General features: G+C 36.1%; 1 protein-coding gene across 4 annotated transcripts in view; it reads right to left on the bottom strand.

The window, feature by feature from the left end:
- Nucleotides 1–17068, bottom strand: part of FIRRM (FIGNL1 interacting regulator of recombination and mitosis) — a 78503-nt gene that overhangs the window by 37784 nt on the left and 23651 nt on the right. For 3 of the 4 annotated variants that reach the window (XM_074221974.1, XM_074221972.1, XM_074221973.1), the window contains 5 exons: nucleotides 11705–11769; nucleotides 7166–7314; nucleotides 5935–6064; nucleotides 2408–2594; nucleotides 19–101 (listed from right to left, as the gene is read on the bottom strand). In XM_074221974.1, coding sequence (XP_074078075.1) covers nucleotides 19–101; nucleotides 2408–2594; nucleotides 5935–6064; nucleotides 7166–7314; nucleotides 11705–11769 — 614 coding nt within the window. Of the gene's footprint in view, nucleotides 1–18; nucleotides 102–2407; nucleotides 2595–5934; nucleotides 6065–7165; nucleotides 7315–11704; nucleotides 11770–15061; nucleotides 15275–17068 lie in introns of those variants that run through there. The other variant, XM_074221975.1, reaches the window with a different exon arrangement.

The raw sequence follows: 17068 nt of genomic DNA, 5'->3' as shown, positions 1-17068 counted from the left end.
TTTTAGGTTATACCTTACCGGGCCAGGAAGCACCAAGTATCCATAGCTAATAAGGAGGTGATCATTCCAGAATTAAGTACAGCATTCAATAATATGGCATCCTGATAAAATATAATTTATATTTAAAAATTACATATCATTGGTACAATAAGTAACACACATCTGTTGACTAAAAGGCACATTTTCAAGGGTTATAAATGCCAACAGAGGAATGTATGTTTTATTATGGGAGGACAGAAGGAGTCACTGATGCTTCCTGACCAGGGGAATGACATGGTCAGAACTGATGGTCTAAGTTGATCAGTTTAGCAGCTACATAGAAATGAACTAGAGAAGAAAGAGGATGAATGAGAGGAGACTTAGTTGATTGGGCCTGAACTAAGATGCTTGTGGTGTGGAGAAAAGGGGCCAGATACAAATATATTGTGGGGGTATAATTGGTCAAAATTAGTAACAGATTGAATATGGGAAGTAAATGAGAATAAATGATTGAGAAGGATTCAAAATAAGATAAGCTGAGGCACAAAATTCTAACCATGACTGTTTTGTGTCTGAATTTATCAGTAAATAGGATCTCAACTTCCCCTGTAAAGCTAAGACCCTGTATGAAGGGGACAGTACTTTTATAATTCTGAGGAGTACAGAACAAAGAACAAGCGTTTGTAGGTGGTGAATAAGCTGTGATTGGCTAAAAGAACTCACCATCATGAATGGTGAAGTCAATATGAGGGGGTTACAGAGCTGAGGTATGGGGGATAATGAGCCTCACTGGAAATTGGGAAAGGAGGGCAAGCAATGACTTCCTCATTACCTCCTGTGACTAAGAAAAGCTCATTGCATGAGTCCACTTGCAAGATTAAAGATAGTGGACCAGACTTCTGGACAACCAAGCAGACATCCCTAAAAGATGTGAATTATTTTTCTCATTACATAACATGTGTTATCATTAAACATATTTTCACATTTAGTGGTGAAAGATCCCTGGTGTCCACTTGCATCTCTCAAGAATAACAGAGCAATGATTAAGAGCAGGAGAAGTGGATTTCTAAACTTAACCAATACAGACCAACTAAATTTCTGAACTAAGATCAGAGACAAAGATCCATCAAATAGACAGTTACAGGACAAAATCAATTAACTATAAATAGGATCAATTAAAAAACAATACAGATCAATTTAATTATTTCATTCTATAATTATGAATCAGGGTGACCAAAAGAATGGTAATACACTTGGTAAAAACAGGGAAATTGCATAGAAGCAGGGATTTATGATGAAAGAAAATAACTTCTGTTTTAGACATATTGATTTGGAGGTGCCTTTGGGACATGGAGGTAGAAGAGATAGATTTCATAGAGATGATAGCTGTATAACTATAAACTGATGTGCTCACCAAGAGAGATGGGAGAGAGAAGAGGTCCCAGGACAGAATCTGAGATTACACAAAAGTAAGATAAGCATTTTTAGTTCCATTGTGTATATAATAATTAATCCTCAATAAGAAGTGTGACAGCAACTGAAACCTCCTCTTGTGATCTGATGTTTTTTTGTATGCTAATCCAGTGATTCAGATATGGTTTTTATGTTGCTGGTTTTCTATATATGTTCTATAGGCATCAGTCATCACTTCACTACTATAATGTCAAACACGATCATTTTTCTAATGGAAGTGAATGTAAGTGAAAAGAGAAAATTTTTCAAGCACAATCTTGAGTTCAATTTCATTTCAAAAAATATATCTTTATGCCTAAAGTTGATAAAAGGCCAAATTTTAAATATAATTAATTTTAAATAAATTGTAAGTATCCTGGCTCCTTATCTCTTTATGTAGAATTATAGATTTAAAACTCTCTATCCAGTATGCCTCTCCCTCCCTTCTCCTTCCCTCTTCATTTCTGCTTCTAAAAGGATGTCAAATGGGGCGTCTAGATGATGCAGTAGATAGAGCACAGGCCCTGGATTCAGGAGTACCTGAGTTCAAATCCAGCCTCAGACACTTACTAATTACCTAGCTGTGTGACCTCGGGCAAGCCACTTAACCCCATTGCTTTGCAAAAAACAAAAACAAAAACAAAAAAAAACTAAAACTAAAAACCAAAAACCTAAAAAAAAAATTAAAAAAATAAAAGGACGTTAATCAAATAAATGTACCTCAATATGATTAGTATGATTAACATAAACATCCATTTTCTAGGATGAATATTAAATAAAGGTAAAGGAAAAATAAAATTTTCAAGAATATAAGAATGACTATCAAAAAATACCATATAGAAACATGCTTTCTATCTCTTCCACAAATTTTCTCTCCTATTTCTATGTTCCATAATTTAAATAGAAAAATAGTAGGAGTTGTATCTTATTATGGCTTTCACCTATAAACTTTTCCCAGAGTTTTACCATAGCTTACCAGTTCAGAGAACAGTGATGGGTGAAATGAAGCAATGAAGGTGCACAAGTGGACACAAACATACTGATATAAAGTGACAGCCACTTCTTCTTGTCCTTTATTCATAACTTCTGATAAATTAACAGGTAAAGAGAGCTCCCCCAAACACTGCTCAAAACTACAGAAAATGGCTTCAAGCAAAGACATCCTAGAGAAAACAGGAACATTTAAGTCAATACAGCGAGCATCTATCCTCAAACATACAATTGTTACAGCAACACATATGAGGGTTATAAAGGCCAAAGATATCTGACAGACACAATTCAGAGAAACTTAGAAAGTTTTACAAGAAGTGATACAAAGTAAGAAGAATCTTAAGAACTATTTATACACTGACAACAATGTAAAATGAAAATAACTTTGAAAGACTTAAAAACTCTGATAAATGTAATGATTCCACAATTCCAGAGTACTGATGAAATGTACTACCCACCACCTGATAGAGAGGAGATAAGACTCAAGATAAGAGTTTGGGGCATGACCAATGTGGGAATTTGTTTTGTTTAACTATATGTATGTCACAAGGGTTTCATTTCTTTTTTTTCTTTTAAATTGGGGACAGGAAAAGTGGATTAAAGTAAAAGCAGGATGAGGATAGGGTTCCTGGCGGGGAGGGGGAAGAGAAAGAGGATAGAGATTAAAAGAAAGGTCAAAAGGAATAACAGAAAAACTAGACAGCTCTGATAAGTACAAGTTGATTATTACATATTATTATGTTGTGGGGTTGCTGTGAAAATAAAATGAGATAGAACACAATGTAATGGAAAGAGCACTGGATCTGGAGTCAAAGCACTTAAGTTTAAATTGTGGTAATACAAAAAACATGAAATTATTCTTCTCAGTTTACATTTTAAAAGAAAGACACTATGTGCACATATAAGTATATATGAATATGTACATATAAATAAATACTAAATAGCTAAATATAAAATCATTCAAGAGGAAGGGTATCAGCAAATCATATGAGGTAAAAATGAGATGCAGGATGGTTAGGGCACAGGTAAGGATTTGGACACTGCGAAGAGCAGAGAGAAGGCCAAGTTGCCTGGATGATAGAAAGTGGGAAGGGACATAATGAGGCTGGATAGAGATTGGAGTCCAACAGAAGAATTTACATTTTCTCCTTGAGGGAACAAGGAGCCACTGGAGTTTATGGTGGCATGATTATAGCTGTACCTAAACACAGTTTCTTTGAAATACTACAAATATATAAACTAATGACCCACTGGCATGAGGAAACATCACTGATTTCAAAACTAAGGCAATGAAGTACAAACTGCTGGGTTCTTCCATGATGAAAAATCCTTTAATACTGTTGTGAAATGAGGCAATGCCCATAGTTTGTTGATTAGTCCAGAGGATATGTAAAAAGAAGCTCAACACCAGAATCGTGATCTCCATGTTACACACAATTCCAGAGTACTGATGAAATGTACTACCCATCACCTGATAGAGAGGAAATAAGACTCAAGGTAAGAGTTTGGGGCAAATATTTTGAGGACATGACCAATGTGGGAATTTGTTTTGTTTATGTGTATGTCACAAGGGTTTCATTTCTTTTTTTCTTTTAAATTGGGGACAGGAAAAGTGGATTAAAGTAAGAGTAGGATGAGGATAGGGTTCCTGGGGGGGAGGGGGAAGAGAAAGAGGATAGAGATTAAAAGAGGTTATGGTCTTTAAGACATACACTTTTTGAATATAGACAAGAAAGGAATATTTTTTTTGCTTGATTGATGCTTTTAAGCATCAAGAAATGTTTTATAAGAGTTTTCTTCTTTTTATTAAAATCAGGAGAGGTGCAGGGGCAAGGGGGGAGCTAATCAACTTTTGGTAAATGCAAAAAAATTTTAAATTAAAAAGAATATAGAAGTTACGAAAATTTAAACTAGGGTGGTAAGAAAAGAGAGGATAGATATAAGGTTTGTTGAGGAAGTAAAAATTAAAAGATTTGACAACTGACTATATGGAATGAAAGTGAGGATAATGCTGAGGCACTGTAGAAGCACAGTAGAGTCTGTTGCAGAAACTGGAAAGTTTGGAAGAGAGATGGTAAGGAGAAAATAATGAATTCTGTTCTGAACATGTTGAGTTTGTTCAAAAAATGTCCAGTTCAAACCATTAAAAGATAACTTGACAGGTACAACTGGAGCTCAAAAGAAACTAGGGATGGATACAAATATCAGAATTACTCATATAGAAAGGATAATTAAACCCAAAGAGACTCATGAGTTCACCAAACTAGAGAATGAATGTCAAGGACAAAAAGGAGAGGATCAAATGCAGATCCCTGGGGTCCACCTAATAAGAGAAATGATGAGATACAAAAAAAGAAAGCAATAGGAAGTGCTACAGGTGTTCCAAGGAAGGAGAGATCAATGTGGCTGGAACCATGAAATAAAGGTTCATGGAAGATTTTGCTTGGGCATATGAGAGGGATAAAGTTCATAGAGTGATATTCTTATAAGTAGAGTAAAACAATATGAACAATAGCCCAGAGAGAGCTGAACTATATGTCCAGGACAAACAGGAAACCTCACTGTGTGGTGTGTTTGCAAAAAACAGAATTAGATAAAACCAGTGAGGGGTCAGACAGAACAGAACTAAATGCCAAGCAGCACTTTTTGAATTATGTCCTTTAGAAAACAAGTAACAAATAAATATCTTTGAACAAGAGAATAACAAACTAACTGTACAAGGAGGAGTTAGGAGAAAGTTTAGAGAAAGGTCAACTAAGAGGCTTAAATAATAAAGGTACATGCTGTTAAGAGTGCTATTAAGAGAAACAGAAAGGCTGAACAGTTTGTGGTATAGGCACAGATAATGTAATATAATTATAATATGAGAAAATCAATATTGAATTTTTAAAGAAACGTGAAAAGAACTATGTGAACTATGCAGAACCAGAAAAACAAAATACACAATGATAATGATTCAAAACAAAGACTAAAATGAAGTCTATACTGTGTAACTGAAATGACAAATTCTGGCACTGAGAAGAGATGAAGAAACATACCACCCTCTTTTCCTATATCCTATCAGACGTGGTCATTCTATCAGTTGGTTAGTTGGATTTTGCTGATTTATTTGTCTTTGTTATAATGGAAAGTTCACTAGGAGGGAATAAGTTATTAGGAGGCTTCCTGGAAATAATTGTAATGTAACCACCAAAAGCATCAACAAAACTCTGAAAAAAAAATCTATTCAGTCATGTGCATATCAAGAAGAAAATGACCAAATTAAATGATCAAACATAAGATTTAGTATTTTAAATAAGGGACAAGACCCATTAATTTCTGAATTACAAAGATTAAATCATGTTGATATGTTAAATTGTTATATTCTAATTCTCTGAAAATTGGTAGCTTACATAAGGAAAAAAGCACCTGTTTATTGATTAAAATATTTTACTAGGGGAAGTATTATACCTAATAACAGAGATTATAGAAGGCCATCTTTAATATAATATTTAATAAAGATATTCTTGTTACCTGGGTTTATTTTCAGAATACTGGCCTGTCTCACACCAAAGACTCTGTACATTTTCAGGCTGAGAAGGCAATTTATCCATTATGTTAACCAGAAGGAGACACTGTGGAAGCTGTAGCTCAGAAGATAGGTCTTTAAAGGTGACAAACAAATGAGAAAATAAGATACATATTATATGAAACTTCATATTATATAGATATATAAAATATTTCATATATAGTAAATATATATATATATATTTATAAGTATACAAAGTGCATTATTTCAATTAAAATTAAACACTGATAATTGAGACATAGAACACTGGAAAATGTGCGTGGGTTTTTAAAATTAAATCAGTTGCAAATAGAGAGGCAAAGAGAATCAAAAGTTGCAGAAATGGGAAGTAATGTATTACATACAAAAAAGTATTCTGTGCATAGCAAGATAAAATTAATTATTCTATATAATAGAAGAAATATTTACTAAGTAGCCACTTTATATACAGACAGTATACTAGACAAAGATCTATTTTCAAAGAGTTCATAATCTAATAAGGGGGTTATATGGGGAAGAAATAATTATAATAAAAAGGAAGGTATAATAAATGCATAAAAAGTCCAGAAAAAGTACTTTGAGAAATTTAAGGAGAAAGAGAGATCACTCTCATTAGGAGAAAAGGGCTTAAGTAAAGTCTTCATGAAAGAAGAAATATCGTTTTTCAATTGGAGAAGAATGGTACGGCCAGGGTAGGAGAGAAGTGAAAAGAAGGGATTAACCCATTCTTTTTTTAGCTTTTTTTTTTTTTTGCAAGGCAAATGGGGTTAAGTGGAGTGCCCAAGGCCACACAGCTAGGTAATTATTAAGTGTCTGAGGCCAGATTTGAACACAGGTACTCCTGACTCCAGGCCAGTGACTCCATCCACTGTATCACCTAGCCGCCCTGGATTAACCCACTTCAGTAATAGTGATGGGCATGGGGATTGGAGGAGGCAGAACCAAAACATGGGACAGAGAATTGCCCATTTTGAATGGAATGCTGAATACATGAAGAAAAGTAGTATGACACAAGGCTGGAAAGATAAATTGGGGTCAAATAATGAAGGGAATCAAATGCTAAATGGGGCACATGAGTTTTATATTTTATTTGATAGACAACAGGAAAAACATTAAATGTCTTTCATAGGAGAATGACATAATCATAACAATATAGTAGGAAATATTACTTCAAATTAATTCTCTTTTGGAACCTACCTAATTTGTCTCCTAATACTGCCTCCACAAAAGGGTTGAATGATAAAAGTTGACTGATGAGTGGATCCAGAGTCACCAGAAATACACCTAATATTTCCTTCTCTTGAGCCTTGGGAATTATTGTAGCATACAGACTTGGAGGAAACTTACTACAAAAGGAAAAAAAAACAAGCTTGTTAGTGATCTCTAAGCAGTTCCAAATTCTACACCAACAGACCGCAAAAGAGGGTAAATCAATATGGAAACTCTTAACAGCTAAAATTATCTAAGAATTATATCCAGAAGAGTGTGGTGACAAAAATAGAGAGGGTGATCACTTAACCCCATTGTGTTGCAAAAACAAACAAAAAAATAATAGTGGGGTATCAGAATCAGAAGGGCCTAAGCTGTAGGCTTGCCTCTACCACATCTGAGCTGAAGCAGTAACTGCTCTCTATATTGGGTAGAGGGAGATCTCCAAAACAAAATACAGTAAAATAAAATTCTAGCTTCTAAATTAAAATATCAAGGCCAACGCTTTGAATATTTCTTTAATCATTGAGACAAATACTTGGTATAATATTGTTACCAACTTGTAACAATGATAAACATGCTGACATTATAGAAAATATCAACCTTTAACTAAATAGCCATGAATAAAAAAATTCGTTTTTGTTAAGTATTTCAGTAATAGTAGAATGCTGAAACTGTAGATAAGGAAATGGTCAGTTTGAGAATTTCAATAAAGCTGAATTTGAATTTTATTATAAAATTCTATAATAAAATTTATTATTATAAAATTATAAAATTTATAAAGTTGAATTGGAATTATTATAGAATCAGAAATAAACTAGGAGGCAAAGGTTAGGTATTAATTATTAAATGTATATTATGTACTAGTCACTATGCTATGCATTAGAGCTACAACTACAAAAGGGCATTAATTCTTGCCCTCAAGGAGCTTCTGAAGGAAGGAAGATTCAAAACAGGTACATTCTGAAGGAGGGAAGATACAAAACGTGAAATAAATGTCGACTATAAACAGAAGAAATTCATAGTGAATGGGATAGTCTGTGCAAAGTGAGGCAGGAGCTACACTGTCCTTTATGAGGAACTTTTCTGAAACCCAGAATGTAAAAATATAACCTATCTGGAAGCATAGAGTCATATTGTGAACAAAGGTGTTAGCCTTTTAACATAAATATAACCCCCTTGCACCCTAAAGAAACTGCTTTTTAAACAGTGTGGCATGGACTCACATTTGCATATTCATCAATCAACTAATAAGAATATATTAAATACCTTTATATGTTCCAGGATCATCTGTACTGGTGATACAAGTGCAAAGAAGGGAACAAGAAGATGACAGAAAGACAACAGGCACACAGAAGAATATATATATATATAAATATAAAGTACAAACATCAAATCAGTTAAGGGCACAAATCCATCCATGAGTGCACAAACACATAGATCTCTGTTGTTCAGGGGTCCTGGCAATTCACATTCCAGGAAACATGAGGAGCACAGTGATGGATGGCAGACTTTCTTGAATCCCCAATGACCTCTCACACCTCTCCAAAAAAAAAAAATTATGGGCTGAAGCAACTTAAGCTACCTCCAAGTTCTAGTATGCCCAGAATACAAAAGATGGCTATAGAAAAATCCTAGACCCAAGGCCAAAACTGAGCTCCCTAGGCCCCCATTCCACCTCCTGCAGCAGCAGCACCAAGACTGCACTGCAGGCCCACCCAAGGATATGCCACCAGTATGTCCTGCTCTTTCCAGGAACCCGTCTGGCCACAGTTAAGCAGGAGCCTATGGGACTCATAGCCTGGAGGCAGCAGCGCAGCAACACCAGGGAACCAGGCTCCGATGACAGGGGCTGGACCATAAAACTAAGGAAATAGCACAGGTCACTAGGGCAAGGTGGAGGACATGACTGAACATGCCAAAGGCTCAGAAAGAAGATAATGAAATACAAGGAATGGGGGGCGGCTAGGTGGTGTAGTGGACAAAGTACCAGCCTTGGAGTCAGGAGTACCTGGGTTCAAATCCGGTCTCAGACACTTAGTAATTACCTAGCTGTGTGGCCTTGGGCAAGCCACTTAACCCCATTTGCCTTGCAAAAACTAAAAAAAAAAAAAAAAAATACAAGGAATGGCATTAGCAGACAGAGGGTACAAGGAAATATTTCAGAAAGTCAATGGTGCTTGAGACACAGGCAAAGAAGAAGAGTACCAGGGATCACCAGTAGAAAACATGGAGCAGGAGGCATGTAGGGGGGCTATTGTAGACTGTCCCTTGAAAGAGGACTATGACATCAGGGAGGTGGGATGCCATGACATTCATGGGACTTGGATTTGAATGGGGGTGGCTTTGCTAGGTCACTGGTCTCCTTTTCTCCTCTGGAGCCATCAGGTCCAGTCGCTAGATATGGATCAGGACCAGCTAAGAATGGTCCTAGATGCAGAAGTTACAAAGGAATCCAGTTTAGCTAGATCACAAAGTGCAGGAGGATACAGTGAGGTTAAAATATAGGCTGAAGTTAGGTTATAAGTATCTTTAAATAATCTAAATAATTTTATCCCAACAACAATAACTAAGATCACTGGAGTTTACTGAGATGGTTAAGGACAGGGAAAGGGTGGAGATCAGGGATCACATGTTTAGATATGTGCTTAAGCTATGTTACTTTGGGAGCAGTCAATAGGATGAACTGAAATGGAGAGAAACTTGAGGCAAAAACATCAATTAGGAGTCTATAGCAATGTCCTGGCAAAAAGTGATTAAGAGAAAGGCTAGAAGTGTGGCAAACTGTAATGGAAGAAATGGCAAGATTTGGCACCTGACTATCTATGTGGTATGAGAGTGAGAACTCCAGGTCACAAATGCTGGACAGCTAGGTGGCACAGTGGATAGAGTACTGAACCTGGACTCTTCTTTCTGAGTTCAAGTCCAGCCTCAGACACTTACTAGTTGTGTGACCCTGGGCAAGTCAGTTTGCCTCAGTTTCCTCAATCTGTAAATGAACTAGAGAAAGAAATGGCAAACCCACTCCAATACCTTTGTCAAGAAAAACTCAAATGGGGTCAAGTAAGATATGACTGAAATCATTGAACAACAACAACAAAAACAAACTCTAGATCTTGGACAGATGATATATGTCTTTGATTATAAATAGGTAAATTTGGAAAAGATGAGGGTTTCAGGAGAAGAATTACGAGGTGGTTTTAACATGTCAGATTTGAAATGTATCTGAGATTCATTTGGAATGCCCAATAGAAAACTGGTAATGTAGGACTGAAAATCAGAGATATATCTGGGTTTTATCAGCTTGGTGATAGCTAAATTCATAGGAGGTGATGAGATTAATGAAAGAGTATATGGAGAGAGAACTATAGCAAGCCCTGGAAAAAAAGTTTTGTGGAATAAAAGGAAGCAGGACATGAATAATAAGCCAGAAAAAAATGTTAATTTGGTAGCTGTGTGGAGGATGAAAACAAGAAAGGCCAAATGCATGGAAATCAATTAGGAGGCTACTGCAACTGTTGAGGCAAGAGGCAATGAGGAACATTGCATTAATTTGGGTGACTATGGTGTAAGTACAATGAAAAGGACAGTTGAGAGATGTTGAAGATGTGGGGTTCACAAAACCTGGAAAATGCTTTGATATGGAGGGGATAAAATATTGAAGATAACTTCATGGTTGCAAACCTGGGAAGAATGGTAATGTCCTTAATAGAAATGGGGAAATTAGGAGGATGGTATTTGCACTGAATGGGAATGCAACTGAATTTATTTTAGGAAAAAAATGTTACCCCTGGAACCAGTGATGGGATTTGTGAAGGGATTCAATATGAGAGGTGTGAATCTGTTTAGATATGTATTCTCAGGGGCCAAGTAGATAATCAGATAAGACACTTCTGAAAATCATTATCTGGATAATGTAGTTCTGAACCAATATTCTAGAGATATAGGAAGAAATTACAGGAGCAACATGGGAATGGAAAAATGAGAGAAAATGGCAGAGTAAAAATGTTAAGTAGGGAGAAAAGTAAAGTAAAAGATGCTAAATATATTCTACTATAATTTAAATGGAATCTTTTACCTTTGGTCATTGGAATTACAAAATGTATTTTAAATAAAATATACATGAAATCATATTTCTAATTTACATTTTAACTTTTTTATTAAGGATTGTCACATGCCTATAATTGAACTGAATGCAATAAACTCAGTAAAATCAAACAGAGAACCACTGGGAAACTTACAAATCCCATTGTTTTAAGCAGGCAAAATTTACTAAAAAGATGATGACAGGGAAAAAATGATTACAGTGGCTTAATTTTAAATGATACATAGTGGTTTTGAAGCCAAACATAAGTTTAACTCCTTCTTAGATAATGGGATCATAGATTCAAAGATGAAAAGGTTCTTACTAATCACAGTCTAACACTCTTATTGTATAAATAAGGAAACTGAGGTCCATCATTCAAATAGTATATCTCTAGTTTAATAATAATAATAATAATAATAATGTGATTTTCTCTGCCTTACCTGTGTATCTGAAGATAAAGCTGATGTAATGTACAACAGGAATCAGAAAGAAAAGGAAGAAATTCCTAAAATTAAAAAAACAAATAATCTATTCATTTTCAATATTTACAAATTTAATACATATGAATTTTGGTTAAGATACACATTGAAATTAAAATGCTAAGTAAAATTCAGTCATAGATTTGCTGTACAAGAAATAAAAAATACAGCCAGAGAAGAGACTTAGAAACAAGAATTCTTAATTAGTTTCAAAATAAGGAATAGTTTTTCCATTCTGATACAAAATATCAGATTTATGTCTCAAATTTTGAAAAATTAACTAAAAATATAATAAAGACAATCATGGACAACTTTTTTTAGTGTTGTCACAGTTATTATTTTTCCAAATGCCAAACTGCTAACAAAGTGGGACGGCATAATGAACTGCAGTATATTGGGTTCTGTGGTCATAGTTTTTCTGAACTTAGAGATCCTCTCCCTAAAGTCCCAGTTGCTGGAACTGTAAGCTAGTAAACAAACTACAGGAATCCTGAGCTACAATAATAGACTAGAGGAGAGAAGTGAGGGTGGTGGCTTGCTCAGAGTGTTAAACAGGAAAATGCTGTGTGATGTTCTCTGGCAAGTGTTCAGGTGTTTCCAGCTCCAAAAAAGAAACTAGGAATAAGTGTACTGGCATCAATTATCAAATAGCTATTCTTTCCTCATAAAAAAAAGTAAACCTTTTCCCAATAATCAAGATGAAGAAATAAGATTTAAACAATTTCCTGCACAAAATAATAATTCTCTCTTTGGCTCTTTACCTTCCCTGCTTCATAAATGGGAGGACTCCCACAGGCTCCAGCACTGGTGATTAATCTTCTCAAGACAGACAGACAGATAGATAGATAGACAGATGTGGATATATAGTTTATGGACTCTACCTCTTCAACATCTCTCCCTCTCTTTAAAATATCTCCATTATCTACTATATATCCATATTTATCTCTCCATCTATAGAGAATGAGATATTGAGAAGATGGGGTCTACAAAACTTGGCAACTGATTAGGTGTGGGATGGGATTAGCATAGCAGGGACCAACAGGAGTGAAAAGTCAAACATGACTCTGAGGTTGTAGATGTTAAGTGTGTGGATGTATGTATACAAGGGTGACATCCTGAAGGGACGAGAGGAAAGAGATTGATTCATGTTGTAAGAGCACATATATGTACATATATATATGTTTATGTATATTAGCCATATATATGTGTGTATATATATATATATATATATACATACATACATACACTGTTAATCTGATATGATTTAATTTAGACTTAAATATTTCTGATCAAAAGTTGTTCTATCAGTCTCGAATTGATGTCAAGTCAGGAACGTTTACTTCTACCCCTTTCTCAAGATCTGTGTCTCTAGATAAATCTGAAGGCAGGCTCTATCTGTGAAATACAGCTTAGTTCTCCAATTTGTTACATGTCTCAAAAGGAAACTTGCAAATCAAAGAAAAGGGCATCCTGAGGAAAACTGCTCTGGTTATCTAGATAAGAGATAAATTCTTATTTTTATTACACTTTGGTAAAAGAGGAGACAATAAACCTGAGGCTAGCTGGAGCTAGGTCAGCTTTGACATAGAATGGACCTTATGGATGAGTTAGATAATCATAATCACAACGACATCTTTATGAACAAATGTGTGACCTGATTGGTTGACTGTCAAAAGTTTTATGCTCCTTTGTTAAAATTCTATAAATAATGATTATTCAATGAGTTCTGTGGTAGCATTTCTAAGGATGCCATTCACCTATGGGTTTTGGTAAGATCCTAGAGAATAAACTTACTTTATAAAACTAACTTTGTTGTTTCATTTTTTTAACACAAGCAAATCACAGTTAACAGTAAATGGTGCAAGTGATATCAAGATCTAGATTTGAATTGGAAAAAGGATAACCTTTTTCTCTGGACAACTCATCAAAGGGACCCCTAAAACCAAGATGGATTTTAAGCTGGCATGAGTGACTTATCTAAAGGTGAGATTGTTATCTTGTCAAACTCAAATTGCTCTAGTTTTTGAACTGTTTTCTTTTCTGAAGTTCTCTGGGATTGTTACTTGGGGTTTGGGTGATTTCACAGGTTGGGGAAACTTTGCCTGGTTTTTGGTTTCCAGCCAGTGTGGATGTTGGCGCTTACTTCTAGACCTAAGGGAGGTATCTTATTTGGTAAGATAGTTCAGTAGTTAGGTCTTTGGTATTTTTTGTTTGATAAAAAGGCAAAGGACTATTTGTCTGGCATCTTTTGTCATGTCTAATGTCTATTATATACTATTGGTTTATTGTCTTTTTGGTGAATGGCTTTTGTGAATAGTTATTGCTGATATTATTGAAATTATGGGCCAAGCTAAATCAAAATTCAAAATTTAAGATCAGAGATCAGTAGCAAGAACTCCTGCTTTTTACATAACCAAACATTACAATTCTGGTGATTACATATTTTGTCAGAGGTAGCAAAAGTTAACTAGTGACAATCCTTAGCTGAGGACTAGAGTTAATTATCTTAAGACAAAACTTAAAAAAAAAACAACTAACAAAACGTCTAAGGAACGGGAATGTTTTTATCCCTGGTTCAGTGAGGTGTTAGAAAGGGAAAGTCTGAGAAGCCCTCATTTAGAACTCATGGGAAAATTTCTCCTTCAAATTCCTCTTCCCCTGATAAGACAGAAGATGCAAAAAGCCTCCTGATTCAACTTCAGATTCTCCTCTAGCCTTGGTCTCTACCCGCCCCCCCACTACAGAGGCAACAAACTGCCTCTCCCACTGCTCCAAAAATTCCAATTTCTCACCCTCCTCTTGTATCTGTTCTGCCTCCATATTCTATGTCTTTGCCCCCCTCCTCAAGATTATGTCCCTCTGTAACCTGACCTACCAGATCTTAAGGAAACCTCTGTTTCTTTGTCCTCACCCCCTCCTGCAGAATTCAGTCTATCTCCTCCCTCTCCCTGGTCTCATTTGATATCCTCCTCTCCTGGCCCTTCTATTTCTCCTTCCTGTTCTTATTCACCTACTCCCCCCCCCCCCCCAGCCCTTTGCTCAAACCCCATTTCCCCTCCTTCCTCTCCCCCTTCTTTGCCTGTTCCAAATTCTCATTTTCCCTTATTTAAAACCTTCCCGTTGTCCTCCAGTTTCTTCTCCCACTTTAACTTCTGTTTATCCTCAGACTTCCCCCTCTGGAATCTCCTCCTTTTATTCTGCTTTCCTAACTCTCCTGTAACCTCGTCCCTTTTTTCTCCAAATTCTTCTTCTACTATAACTTCTTCTGTCTCTTCTTCTCTGGCCTCCAATTCCTTCTTCTATTCAAAATCAGCTCACCCACTCTTCTTGCCTTCCCATCTCAAATTCTCCTTATTCTGTCTCCTCTTCCTATTCTCCGATGTGTCTCATTGTCCCCTCTTCATGTTCTTCTATTCCAGCTCCTTCCTAGGTCTCTGCTACTCTTCTTCCTGTTTGTCTTGAAAGATCCTCTTCCCAATACAATTTCCTTGACTCCAGATAAAAGTCTAAAGTCTCAACATGTTGGGATCCATCCTTTCAAGATAGTAAACAGATCATGTCCTAAGGGGGACAAGGCTGGATCAGATGGTGAGCTTTACACTTACCCCACCTACCCACATTATAAGTTTAAATCATGGGACAGGGGTGAATTATAGGCATTTAAGGAAAGATTTTCTTGATCCATGTAAAGATCCTACTGGGTTTAGTGTTCAATTTAAAGTTACTCTGCAATCCCACCACCCTGGGTTCCCAGATATTGCCCATTTAAGTATAGCCTTAGTATGCAAAGGGGAGGCAAAGAATTACTTTTAAAAGGCAGAAATCAAAGCTACTTTTGAAAAGCTCCAAAACACAGATTGGGTGGGATGTACAGATCCGGAAAGACATTATATGGAAGCCCAAGCAATAGGAGATGCCCTTTATGACCCATTTCCCTGACCAGTGGACTTTTAAAAAATTTTCTGAAGCAAGAGGAAACTATTTCATTTTTTTTTATCATCTAGCAGAATTTTTAATGCAAATTCTGGCCTAAAACATGATAAATAAAGGACAGACCCAGTTTCTCTCTCTCTCTCTCTCTCTCTCTCTCTCTCTCTCTCTCTCTCTCTCTCTTTGCTAACAATCTTCAGCCTTCTCTGGCAAGGAATATTAAGTTAAGTCAGCCAGACTGGCAGAACAAGCTTCCTCAATTCATTGTGGTATTTGTACAATAACTGAGTCAAAATTTAATACAGCAGAAAGAATCGGATCTCAAAGAGAATTACAAGCAGAGCAGGATAAAATCCTGACTATGCAGCTAGAGCAACTGATAGCTCTCATCCTAGACCCAATCTGAGGATCAAGGAGCCAGGGTTTGTCATCACAAAAAAGCCAGGACAGTGGAAAAAACAGTGTAGGTCACTTATCAAAGATTTAGAAAACAAAAACCAGAAATTAAGAAGTCTTTCCCCATTGTCTTTCCAAGTTTTTAAAACTTTTTCTTTTTCTTCTCATCTTAGATAGAACCATGTTCCGCTATTGTCCTGTCTCCCTCTCCTGTGTTGTCCAATCCTCCCTCTATTGTAATATTCCCTGAGGCTGACCTACCTATGCAATAGCTTTATTCCCTTACCTGTTCTTTACAGCAGTAAATTCATTTTTGCTTTCAAATGGGAAGATCAGCAATCTGCATGGACAGACTTATTTTTAAAATGACCCTTTGGAATGTAAGGGGCTACCACATTTCAAACTCAGGTGTTTAGAAATGGAATGTTCTCCGGATTTTACCTCTTATTTGTTAGGGATTTGTCACCTTTGGTGGTTTGTTTTTGTTTTCTGGCCAGGGTGGGTGCGAGAGATAAGTCTGGTACCCTGCTGTCTTTGTACCCTGTGCTGTGTTTAGGGGACCCTCTAATGTGAGATCAAGGTGGGGTTTTCCCTGGAGTTTGGGGGCTTCTCCAGTTCGAAGTACTCTGACTCTGTTTATGTGTTTAATATGTGCTTGTTTTAAATAGTCTGTTCTGTGTGGTGCAGGGAGAGGGAAGCTTTCTGCTGTCTCTGCATGGTCAGGTCTGTGTTCTGATTGGCCCATTTTCCTCTCCATTCTCCCTTTTCAAATTGGATATTTTTCTTTTCAAAAAAATCATGATTGGGTGCCACAGAACAGATTTTCCTGAAAACTATGCTGTTTTGGGGAGACTAGAAGGTTCTATTATTTTCTATTTTCTTTTCTGGTCTGATCAACCGATAGGGTTTTATTTACTGATTGGCAAATTTTACCTATAAGGGACATAAAGAAATTGAAATTGTTGCTAAAATTATTTCCTGACTGGTCATAATTAGCAT

This window comes from Macrotis lagotis, chromosome 2 (assembly GCF_037893015.1).
Source record: "Macrotis lagotis isolate mMagLag1 chromosome 2, bilby.v1.9.chrom.fasta, whole genome shotgun sequence".
NCBI classification, from domain to species: domain Eukaryota; kingdom Metazoa; phylum Chordata; class Mammalia; order Peramelemorphia; family Peramelidae; genus Macrotis; species Macrotis lagotis.
Note: the sequence above shows the minus strand (reverse complement) of the source record. Positions and strands in the feature narration are given on the sequence as shown.